The sequence below is a fragment of the Phalangium opilio genome, unplaced genomic scaffold (genome assembly GCF_054372755.1).
Source record: "Phalangium opilio isolate 3A_F unplaced genomic scaffold, DU_Popi_V2 ptg000082l_1, whole genome shotgun sequence".
NCBI classification, from domain to species: domain Eukaryota; kingdom Metazoa; phylum Arthropoda; class Arachnida; order Opiliones; family Phalangiidae; genus Phalangium; species Phalangium opilio.
In genome coordinates this window covers 10683107-10696061 of record NW_028324189.1, presented here as the reverse complement: position 1 = coordinate 10696061, position 12955 = coordinate 10683107, and the positions used below count along the sequence as shown (strand labels likewise).

Below are 12955 nucleotides of genomic sequence, written 5' to 3'. Positions count from 1 at the left end.
GCAGGTGACCATCTCTGGGTTCAATGGAGAAATTGCATTAAACACATTTAAAACGTTTTAGCGGTACCGTGTCTTTGATATAATTTAAAAACGACACTGTGTAAGGTAAATGTGTAAAAATAACATTATAAGATTTCATCGGACAATAATGTATTGTACTAATGGCGAAGACCACACTAGCTCCTTTATTTGTGTAAAGTTCAACCTTAAAATAACATGTCCTGCATGATAAATATTTATTTATTAAATGGACATTAATGGCACCAATGTTTGAGTCTAAAGATTGCAAATTAATTAAGGTAAAGAAAATTAGTTTTGCAAAAAAAGTTGGAATTATCTACCTAGAAACTAGAGTTCTTTTTCTTTGTATCAATGGGTTTTGTTTCAAATTGTGAGTTACAAAAAAATTGAAATCTAGGCTACGTAGTAAAGTTTATATTGAGCCTCTGGGCATTTGAAACCCTCCATTATTATACAAATGCTCAACTGAAATCTAGATCATAACGTATAAACACCAAACGACTTTCACTGAATTAAAACTTCTAAGAGAAATACAGCGTGGAACCGAACTAGACGACCATGGTTTCCGAGAAAATTGTTTTCTATAGACTATAGTAAAGGATTAACTTAGAAAACGGTGGGTGCCATAAGAAACCCGTTATACTTTTGAGGTTTACGCCCTTCAATTATTCAAAAACATCGATTCAGTTTCTACTATATATACGTCTAAAGGTTTAATAATTTTGATTTTAAGTTCAGAATAATCGAACTTCAAAGGTCAAACAAATGAAATTAACGGTCACGATTTTTAATAAAATTCTCTTTCTGTCTGTCTGTTAGTAACGATACTATGAAACGTTATACGAAAGTACAAGGACTTGAGTATGAATCCTAAATAGGGCTTTTAAAAGCGAGGCTAATTAAGAATAATGTGGGATTAATTAATTAGACTCCTATAAGGTTAAAATATGCCAAAGGAACAATTGAATGATAACACGATTTTATCTTAAATTAAATTTCCTTTGCAAGCTCACCTACGAAAGTTTAAATAACTTGTTTAAAACTTTCATTAAACTAAACTAAAAAAAACCCTTGGTATAATCTAAAAGAAACGTCATCATTCCCGAGGTACGACGAACTTATTTGACCTCAACACCTCGGGGGAAGGAAGATATAAAGAATTTGAGTTTTCTCGAATGATCTTTTTTTAAACCAACCGACAATAAGATAAAAATCAGTTATCCCAAGAAATTACTAAAACTCTAGTAAATTGTACAGATAAGAAAAGCAAAAAAAAAAGAACTTTAGATTTTTCTTTGGTCCACTGAATTTCGACACTGTCTCTCTTGGGGCTATGCTAAGCCTAACATTCAAAATTCCAAATGATCTCAACGCCGAGTACCGAATACGGAAAATCATGCAGGTAATTTAACTTTTACCAGCGTATTTCGCTTTCAATATATTTTAACTTTGGGTACAAGAACAGGCCAAACACGTTCTGTAATATTCTCACTCATCTTTATCAGACCAAGATGAATTTTCAAGGTTCAACCATATCGACTAGAGCTGTTACGTTTTAATACGCGACAGTATAGCGTCGTATCTTTGAATCTGGTTCGATGCCATCCAGATTCATTTTGGTTCATCTTCAGTTTTGGGTTTAAGCGACCGGTTTTCGCTAGGGGTCATAAAGGCCGCGATTTTCACCGAAGTGACTTAATTCATTTTGGATAAATCTATTACTGGGTATGAACTTTTCAATCGTGATAGTCCGGAAATTGAAACTGTAGGACAACGGGTCATCAACATCAGTTCGCGCTTTATGAATTGGTAGTCATTGTAGGCAAGCTCGAGGCAAGAGCGCCATGGATTTCCTTGCGCAACGTTTGAGGTCAAAGTTGTAATGCATCTAAATTGAGGGACTCAGACAAACATGGCCATGTCAGACACGGTTATACCCTTAAACTTTGAACCCATATAAACTCATTTACAATGATTGTAACCCTGCATTGATAGCCTCGAATTATGGATAAACGCGACCAAATCCTTGTCTTGGTCATATCCTTGACCTTTGAACCGCATACAAACCAAGGCTTTGCTATTACAATTATTGTAACCCTGCCTTAATCAGGCTTGGTTAACTTATATCCTTGACCTTTGAACCTCATATAAACCAAGTCTTAGCTAATACAATTATTGTAACCCTGTCTTAATTGATGAACTTGGACAAACGGACGCACGTCAAACTGGGGCGGGTTGGTTATGGTAAAATACTGACCCCTGATACCACAATCTAGCTCAAGCCGCGTATTTCGTGACCTTTGAAACGTAGCATCCTGTTACCACGAGACTTCTCGTAAGGCTTCCTCGATAAAATTTAAACCACTAAGCCTTTTTTTTCGCATCCGCGTCATTTCTAACAATTTGAAGCAATTGAACGCAAACTCGTGCATGATTCGAAAATAAAAAAAAAAATATCGTATATAATCCGAATGCGGGTATACTTTATAAACTCTAAATCAAAAACTGCATGAGTAGATTGAATTAAGGAGAGGGGAATGGGGGGGGGGGATAGAAATTTAACTTTTCGGTCACGCCAAGGCTTAGCGATGTAGAAAGAAAAGAAAGTGGATGATGGTGGAACGTTTGACCAGTTTCGCTTTGGTTTAACGCGTACGCTATAGTACACTTTATCCATCTCACAGCCTCTTAGGCAACTGGCGCAGCGCAGCCAGCGACTGAGTGGCAACCCATGGAATGGTTCAACGACATCCAAATTCCCCTCGCTCAATCTCGAAAAAACGGACGGCGTGCGCGAAGAGGGGTCCCCCTTCAAAACTTATCGCACCTGACGGATGAGCGAGCGGTCACACAACTAATATTTAGAGAAGGGAGCCAGCTATAGGCGCCGCGAGGATAGATATCAAAAACAAGTATAATTAACTACACGTTATCGTATAAAGTTGCGAGGAAATCGGGTTAGAATGGACTCTTTTGCAAATATCTATGATTGGCGCACGTGAGAGTAAATCTTGGGTCTTGTAGTTTGATTTTAACAACGTTTTGTGTATCGTTTCTTAACATAAGTTCATAAGATATGTTCATCATAAGTTTGTCACTGGTTACAAACTGGAGCTTGTCATGAAGTGACAACGTAGGTCATAGATTCGAGGTACCCCTGGTGAGGCGCTGTCAAAGACTTAGTACAGACTAAATAGGACCTAGATGGAAGTCCTGCAAAATTAACCACCGAGTGTAGTACTTCAATTCTCGCTTCCGTCGTTCTCGAACTAGTTCGAGCTGTAAGTCTCTAGTATTACTGTCATACTTATGGAACATATCTTATAAACTTGCGTTCTAACCATTATCTCGAAGTTTAAGTTGATTAGAGAGCATGCAGTTAAGAGGGTACATTTGCCCAAAGGTGTTCAACGTGAACTTTTGGGAGAATTTCTGTGTAGTCATATCTAACGCGGATGTACTAAAAGATGGTATGGTATTTTGGTCTCGATTCTATAGTGTAGGTTGAAATGAACCCAGTTTTTTTCTGTGTGTACCCAAGAAAGAAACTAGGACTTGAAGTGAAGATCTGATTATACTGTATATGTTTATTTTTGGGAGCTATGGTATTGGTGCAGCGGTATATCCTTTGATCTTTGGGATTCGGGGTTAATTAGTGTTGGTAATATTACCTAAATGGGTTTGAACTTGGACTAAAGGGTGCGGTGTTAAGTATTGAAATTAAATTTAAAGGTTTAAACATCAACGATAAGCTAATTGCCATATTTAAACTCGTATTAACTATCTTAATTAAAACGAGTCATTAATTTAATTTAAAATATCACCACTTTAGATAGACTAAATAACTGTTAAAGAAGTCATTAAAGCAAAATGGACTTAGGAACATTTTTACACACTTAAAACCTAAAAATTACTTAATTTAAAATTAATTAAAATTAACTTACCGTCGTCGTTGATATAATTAAAATTATCCCTAGCCACCACGTTATGGCTCCCATGTCCGGCAGAGCTGCAATAAAAAAATGAAAGAAAAAATTAATAAATTTAAACGTCAATTTATAATTTATTTATTCAAACAAATTAATGCTAATTTTAAATGGATTTCTTCCGCAAGAAAAAAGATGATTATCTTTGGCTTTACCACAATGTTAACCTTCTTAAAGTCATCGACATATTCGCAATCCTTTCGTATGTAAACAAGTTTTAAAGGCTTTTAGTTTTAAGTAATCGAGAAATTCTGATTTTTTCTTTTAAAAAATAAAAAAATTCACCTGCTAGCCCTCAACGTAAATAAAATTTCTTCTCCGGTATTAAATTATTATTCTTTACGCGTAAAAAGTCGCGTCTTTTTAAGGAGATTTTCCGGTCCTTAACGTTTAACAACCCCTTTTTTCAATGTCAAAAGTTACTGGAAAGAAAGGCGTATATCCATATTGGAAAAATTACGTTATAACCGCCTTAATCATCAGTAAAATCTCATTGTGAGATTATGACGGGCCTAACTGGGAGTAGATTGAGGATATTATTAAATAATTTAGACTGAAAATTTGCCGCAAAGCAAATGATAAATTCCTATCAAATTAAATCTATATTGAAAAAGATCCCACGCTGAATTGGTTGATAACGGGTTTACTTGTATCAACGAAAATCCGGGAAAAATTTACAGTCAAATTTTATTATTTTTATTTATTATTTCCGACATGAGCCACTTGGCCCGGAAAATTTATGCAAATAATATGTATTATTTTAGGTAAAATACTTAATAAGTATTAGGCCTACTCGTGCATACGCGCTAAGCCTATTTTTATCTCAGAAAATGCACGTCATGGTTAACTTAAGTCTAATCAAAGCTTCCTGTAATTGTTAAGTCTCTCTCTAGACAACGTTTTAAGTGAAGTCGATCACTATAGACATGTCTAGTTTGAAAAATTTTAATGGTACTTGCTAAGCCTAACTCGCGTTTTCAATGAGAAGTCAGTGTGACACTAATAAATCTAATTCAGAAGTTGTCAATGGGGAAGATGGTTAAGCCTAATTCTGAAGTTCTCAATGGGGAAAACATTTAAGCCTAATTCTGAAGTTGTCAATGGGAAGACAATTAAGCCTAATTCTGAAGTTGTCAATGGCGAAGACACTTAAGCCTAATTCTGAAGTTGTCAATGGGAAGACAATTAAGCCTAATTCTGAAGTTGTCAATGGCGAAGACACTTTAGCCTAATTCTGAAGTTGTCAATGGCGAAGAAAGTTAAGCCTAATTCAAACTTTGTAAATTTAAGACACGAAGTCTTTTTAAAATGCTCTGTTTTAGATCACTAAGCCTTTTTCAAGTGCTCTCGTTTTAGATTACTAGGCCTAATTCAAACATTTCCAAAGGAAATGGCTAAAGCTAAAAACAACTTAATTATCGCCATGGTGCCATCCGTCTCAAAGCCAAAATAAATGATTCTACCATGCAAATATTTGCTCCTAATTACCATACTAAGAATTGATTCAAATATAGACTGAAAAGGGGTACAAATCTGGGGGTAGGATACTACTAACTAGTTTCTCTTCCCTTAGGTCTAATTAAGTTTCACTGTCCTTGAATGGCGTATACTTATTACATACATATTCGGAATATAAATCCACATAAATCTACTTTATGGTATCACGGCATCAACGAACGTCTAAGAAGGCTCCTGGCGGGCTAAGTCGCCCGTGGCGAAGAGATACCATCCCAATTGCTATATACTTTCTGCCATACCTCAACCGGAAGTTGTTATATAAGCTACATCTCAAACTATAACCGATAGTTAACAGTTCCCCCACGAGCGGAAAGCGCTTAAATATACCATCATGCATGATAAATACATCTGACTCATCTTCCTGTCGAGCAAAATAGTTTAACTAAACGCAGATCTGCGTGTAACGCGCGTATCACGACTTGTTTAGTGTTTGTTATCTGAGCATGAGTTGCGCATAAAACGCATTTGGCTTATCTTCCTGTCGAGTAAATTAGTTTAATTAAACGCCGCAGATCTGCGTTTGATGCTCTTATCATAACTTATTTATTGTTTGCTATATTTGACCATGAGATGCGCGTAAAAATGCCTAGTTACAAAGTTACATTTAAAAATTGATTATGGAATTAGTTCGTTGCAATTTACTAATTGCTTAGTTAACACCCCTAAAATTATGAAGGTGTACTTTTTCACCACCTTCTTGAAGATATTATTGAACTAGAGCAAACCCTATTTCGTTCTAGAGATCTCGAGAGGCGACCTGAAAACGAACGAGTAAATTTAGCCTCAGCACCTAACTTTAATCCTCCATAAACAATAACGCCTCCAAAGCCATTCAAGTGCCGTATCTCTTCAATTTAACTCAACCTTAACTTGCAATACGTGTAAACCTAACGCTAATCTACAAATTTAAAACTGAATTTAAGGTTTTACGTATTGCAAATTTAAGATGGTACCAAAGTCAAAAATCCTCCCTTCGTTTAACTATTGCCGACCTTAATGATAAGTTCTTTCGTTAAAATCGTCACTTAAAAAATGGTTATTTATTTTTCTTTTAAGAAGTTCCCCCTAAAAGATAATGACTTATGATCGAAACCAACCAACCTCTTGTTTTAAACTATCTTAATATATGGGCTGCAAAAATAACCAGTTAACGGACATTTTTTTTCATTGGTGTCTTCTCACTTGAGGTTTTTTAAACTTAAGTTTGTTTAGAATTTAGTTACCTTAATTGCTTTTTCAACCCCTTTTTCGTTCAATATTTTTCAGACAATATTATTTTAGCTAAGGTAGAAACACCCTTGGCCCTTTTTGTCTTCGCGTAGGATACAAATACTAGGAATTCCGTAAATTAAAAAGAATTATAAAGATTTTTTTTTTGAGGTAAAATATTTTCACGAAATTATATGGTATGTCCACAAAACTGGATCACCTAGTTATATATCTTAACCTCGTCTGATACACACACTAATGTCCTAAGGGTATACCTTAATTAATTAATTAAATAAGTATGTGAGGATGAAGCGTAATTAATTTAATCTAATTTTGATTAGGATTTATTAAAATTAAATTATTTTTTTTTAAATATTTTACTGACTGATTGATTGTTTGAGAAACATAAGAACAACTTTACTGACTTAAAAAGCTCAAATTTTATGAGTACTATTTTGTTATGTTGCAAGTACTCAGTATGGAATGTTTTTCTAATTTACCGCCATGTTGGAAAATGGCGAACATCCAGATTTGTCAAAAATATTTCATAGGTTCGTACGTTTCAGTAGCAGATATTAACTATATCCTGTTGACGGAATTTAAATATTCCCTCAGCTGCTCCATCTTTTCAAAATGGCGCCCTTAAAAATAACCCCAAAAAATTCTCAACATGAGATATCGTAGGCGTACATTTTAAGCTTTATCCGGACAACGCCACGCCGTTACCCCTTTTCTATAGCACTAAAATATATAAATAAATACCATTTATTTTCTACCTTAAACTTCCTTGACCTAAGTTAAGCTCATTTATTATTTATCTACGAAGTCCGTACATAAAAGTAAATTATAAAGAAGTTAATAATAATAATATTCAAATTCCAAAAGTTCCTACAATCTCTGTAACTATAACATTTCCCTGACATACAAAGTTAATTAATTCACTTAGTAAAATAATATAAATATATATAAATCATTAAATACCTTCCAATTAATTTACTTTTAAGGAATATAATATACATCCTACGTTATATCTATATCCATATACTTAACGGGGGCGGTACCAACCCATAAAAATAATAAATAAATTATTTTTAGTTTATTTCGTTATTTCACACAGCAAGAGATATTCATTTTTTCCTTAAAAACCGCGATAAAAATACAGTTTAAATAGATCTAGCGTACAGTGGGCGATTTTGAGTCGAAAATATAACTTCTATTACATGATTTTGCCCTAATTGAAACACTTGCTTTAGGGATGACCCCTTATGAAAGCGTTAGAATAGGCTAACAATAGACATGCGTAATAATAGGCTAATAATAGACATAAGTGATAACAACTGATAAATTTATAAAAAACGCTTTTCGTTATCTAGAGTATGACGTCATGATTTTAAAAACGCCTAGAGACAATTGTAATATTAAAATCATTCCTGTTCGTGATCTCGATATGTAAACACAAGTTAATAAACTATTTTAATTTAACTTTTAATTATGTTACTCGGCGCATTACTGACTTAGCTTTAAAATAGAGCTAACATAATTCAGAAGTGGGGTGTTGTCCAATGGACCGAACTTAAGACACTCAAACGACAAAAAAAAAAAAAAAAAAAACTCGGAATGTTTTATTTTTTGCGCGATATTGTCGAAAGTTACGAGAACGTGTTCCGAAGTCGAGGTAATTGAAAACGGTTCGTGAAGGAAAAGTTAACCACGGACAGTGACGGGGCTACGAATTCTGCCTCAAGGTTCAGCAAGCGACTAAAGGAAAAGGGTGAGAGAAAGGTCTACTCGACAAATTCAAGATCAAAGATCGCGAGGTCAAAGGCGGCAGCGAATTATCCAACTACCACACGTTTACTCGGGAAAGGATTAAAGCCCACTTTTTCCAACGGAAGATCACGAGAAATTGAAGGAGTGTCGGTTGACGTAGAAGATAACGAAGTTAGTGGCCATACATTCATCGAGAGCGATTCACGCGAAGAATACTTACACCCAAATTTTGTCGACGGCGCCCTCCACGAAGGAAGGTACGATAATATCGGGATAAGGGACTTGGAACGAGCGTTTAACGAACAAGTCAGAGACCACGGGAGCGACTGCTTCGACGTTACGGAAACTTACAGAGAATCACCTTACGATAATTTCGGCGTAAATCGTAAAGGTCCCAACGAAGATTCGCGGCGTACAATGACCGATACGAATCAAAACACGCAGGGAGCGGCAGCGGCGGCCCCCCTTACGGGACTTGAGGATGCAATTAAGAATGCGGTTGCTACAGCGGTACAGCAAGCACTTTCTGCAATGACACAAGTTCAAGTACAGTTTCAACAACAGCTTATCACTGCTCAAAACAACCAAGCGAATCAGGTGAATAACCAACCACCGGCGGCTACTCCTACAGAACACCATCACTGGGGCGATACAGGAAAGTTAATACCAGACTTCGACCCTTCAACGTCTCCACACCAGACAGTTGATCTATGGATTAAGAAGGTTGATGAGACCGCGGCGGCCTATAATTGGTCAGACAGAGTTATTGTTAGCCACGCAGTATCCAAACTCAAGGGAACGGCTCGCATCTGGTATGAAGGACTATCAAGCGTCAATCATTCTTGGGATGAGTGGAAGGCGTTGTTGGTGGAATGGTTTCCCGTAGTAAAAGGAACTCAGAGACTTTACCGCGAAATGGAAGCGCGCGTTAAACAACGCAACGAATCGGTAGAAGCATATTGCCACGATAAGATGACGAAGGCTCGTTTGGCTGGAATTTCGGACTCGGCAATGATAGACTACTTGATAACTGGTCTACGCGACGAGCAACTTATAATGTCATTAAGTACTCGAGACTACGCGTCACCCCAAGAGTTCTTGAAATACGTCAAGTTAATGGAAGAACGAATGGGCTTATTGAGAGAAAGTCAACCGGGTTCTACATGGGAATCAAACCGGAAGGATAGGTCACGAATTGCGAATAACCATCCTAGCGGTCATACTGGAAATAGCAGTAAAAATTACAACAGCGAGGAGCAGACAAAGAAGACTAAGCGGAAACCTAGATATAACGAGAAGGGTGAACCCCTGTGCTTCAACTGTAAGAACTATGGTCACATTTCGAAGAATTGTTCACAACCACAGGAAAGAGAACGCTGCACAGAATGTCACAAGACAGGACATGAAGTAAAGGATTGTCCATCATTAAGAACTAAAACGAAGACAGTTCATCATCTAGACTCGAAGCGAAATGAAGATACCAATCTGAAATACTTCATGGATGGAACCATAGACGGAAAACCAATGAAGTCCTACTTAGATCTTGGAAGCAAATGCGTGACAATTCGTAAAATCGATGCTGACAATGCAGGACTTAAATATAAACCGGCACCAATAGGAGTAACCATCGAAGGATATGGGGCAGGCGTAACAAAGGTTTTGGGAACTTTCACGGGTAAAGTGAAACTCGATCAGGCTGAAACTATAGTAGAAGTCCTCATTGTACCAGACCACGCTCAAGAAATACCGATGCTAGTGGGCCAGCCCTTTAGCGAGAAACCACACATTACGATAATTAGGAGGAAGAATACAATTCGAATCTTTGAAGAACCATATGATGCAGATCAGGAAGATAACTGTCTCCAGAACATTCAAATTCCGACGCTACCCGAGAAGGCAATTAATCTTTGGGCTAAAGAGGCGACTGTTATACCAACTCAGTACATTGGTTTCATTGATGTTCACGTAGGAGAGGAAGGAACGAGGAAGTCCGACCTTTTCGTAGACATGCAGATGCGATGCGGTTTGGGTTATGAGCATTGCATACCACGAAGTGTTATATCAGTCGACGAACATGGCAAAACTACAGTTCCGGTACTCAATGTATCCGAGCGGGAACTGAAGTTCAAGAATGGCCAAAGGATAGCGAGAGCCGAAGTCTGTACATTGGCCGAACCTTTGACGAACGAGATTTTGCAATTGGACGTTAAGCGTGGTAACCCTATCGTGGTTGGAGATGTCAACATCGGACCTAATGTATCCCAAGATGACAAGGAGAGCTTGATTGAATTACTAAACGAGTATCATGATTGCTTTGCGGAGGACATTTCGAGCATAGGACGTACAAATAGTACTAAGATGGAATTAGAACTAAGTTCTGAGCAACCGGTGACCTTCCGCCCATATCGACTATCCTTCTCGGAGAGACAAAAGGTTTCGAGCAAGATCAACGAATTAAAGGCTGCAGGGATTATCGTCGACTCCGTATCACCATTTGCAAGTCCAATATTAATCGTCAAGAAAAAAACTGGCGACGAGAGACTTTGCGTCGATTACCGAGCTCTTAACCGAATTACAAAACGAGACTCGTATCCTCTTCCTCGCATTGAAGACCAGATTGAACGATTACAAGGCAACAAATATTTCACAAGTTTGGACCTCGCGTCTGGATATTATCAAATTCCACTCGACGAAGCATCAAAAGAGAAGACAGCGTTTATAACTCCGGACGGGCACTACCAGTTCGAAGTAATGCCATTCGGTCTGAAGAACGGACCAGCAGTTTTCCAGCGTATGATCAATGCTGTACTTGGAAATCTTCTGTATACGGTTGCAATGGCGTATATGGACGATATACTGTTGCCATCAGTAACGGCAACGGAAGGAATTCGAAATTTACGGGAGATTTTGGAAGTCCTCCGAAGAGCTGGATTAACACTGAATCAAAGGAAATGCTATTTTCTTATGGAAGAAATTGATTACCTGGGTGTCGAAGTTAGCGGAGAAGGCATTAGACCGGGGACGCGCAAAATTGAATGCGTCCGTGCTTTTTCAAGACCGAGGAATGTTCACGAAGTCAGACGATTTCTGGGGTTGTCAAGCTACTTCCGTCGTTTTATCGAGAACTTTGCAAGATTGGCCTCACCGTTAACAGACTTGCTACGTAAAGAAACAGCATGGAAATGGGGACCAACAGAGGAATTGGCATTCGAGACGCTCAAGCTTAAACTCACCGAACGCCCATTATTGGCTTTGTATGACCACAGTGCCAAGACGGAATTACATACTGATGCCAGTCAAGTTGGCCTTGGCGCTATATTAATGCAGGAAGGGTCCGATGGAAATATGCATCCAGTGTACTACGCAAGTCGGAAAACAAATACTGACGAAAGCCGATATCACTCGCATGAACTCGAAACTCTGGCGATAGTATGGTCGATTGAAAAATTCAGAGTATATCTACTAGGAAAACAATTTACGATTGTCACTGACTGTAACGCCGTACGGAACACTATCTCGAAGAAAGATATTGTACCCCGCATCGCTCGATGGTGTCTAAAGTTGCAGGATTTTCATTATGATGTTATCCACCGCCCCGGCTCCAGTATGGCACACGTTGATGCATTAAGTCGAGCGCCGCACGGTGATTGTGAAGAACTTGACGTGGTACAGGGGTTTCAAATCTGCCACGTATCCTTATCCCACGAAGATTGGCTCGTAATGGCCCAGAAAGAAGACCCTAAAATATTGAGACTTATCGACCAACTCAATAAGAAGACTGATCTTACTCAAGCGGATAAGCAAGTGAAGGAGGAATTTGTATTGAAAAATGGGAAGTTGTACAGGAAATCCTCAGACGATAAGTTGCAAGAGAGGTTACTGTGGGCTGTTCCGAAGAAGGCTCGTTGGCAAGTAGTAAAATGGAATCATGACGATGTTGGCCATTTTGGTGTAGACAAGACCTATGACCGAGTGAAGAATGCCTATTGGTTTCCACGAATGAAGGGATTCGTTCAACAATACGTATCTTCATGCTTGGATTGTCTATATCACAAAAACCCGTCTGGAAGAAAGCCTGGATTTTTGCATTCCATAGATAAGGTGGGCGTACCAATGGATACAATTCATATGGATCATCTAGGCCCGTTTATCAAGAGTACCAAGGGAAATGCATACTTAATCGTCATTGTTGATGCATTTACGAAGTTCACAATATTGAAGCCGGTTAGGAATACAAAAGCCGCATTTGCTCGGAGATCCCTGGAAGAGATTATTGGTCTTTTCGGTTCACCAAGAAGAGTTATTACGGACCAAGGCACATCGTATACAAGTAAAGAATTTGAAGATTTGTGTAAGCAATCAAAGATTATACACATCAAGAACGCAACGGCAACGCCTCGTGGCAACGGACAGGTCGAGAGATATAATAGAACCATAACGCCAGCCATAGC

The 12955-nt window shown here is 38.0% G+C and overlaps 1 protein-coding gene across 2 annotated transcripts in view; it reads right to left on the bottom strand.

The window, feature by feature from the left end:
* Positions 1 to 12955, bottom strand: part of LOC149651577 (uncharacterized) — an 80647-nt gene that overhangs the window by 55645 nt on the left and 12047 nt on the right. For both annotated transcript variants that reach the window (XM_089848545.1, XM_089848546.1), the window contains exon 2: positions 3966 to 4030. In XM_089848545.1, the coding sequence (XP_089704671.1) occupies positions 3966 to 4030 (65 nt within the window). The remainder of the gene's footprint in view (positions 1 to 3965; positions 4031 to 12955) is intronic.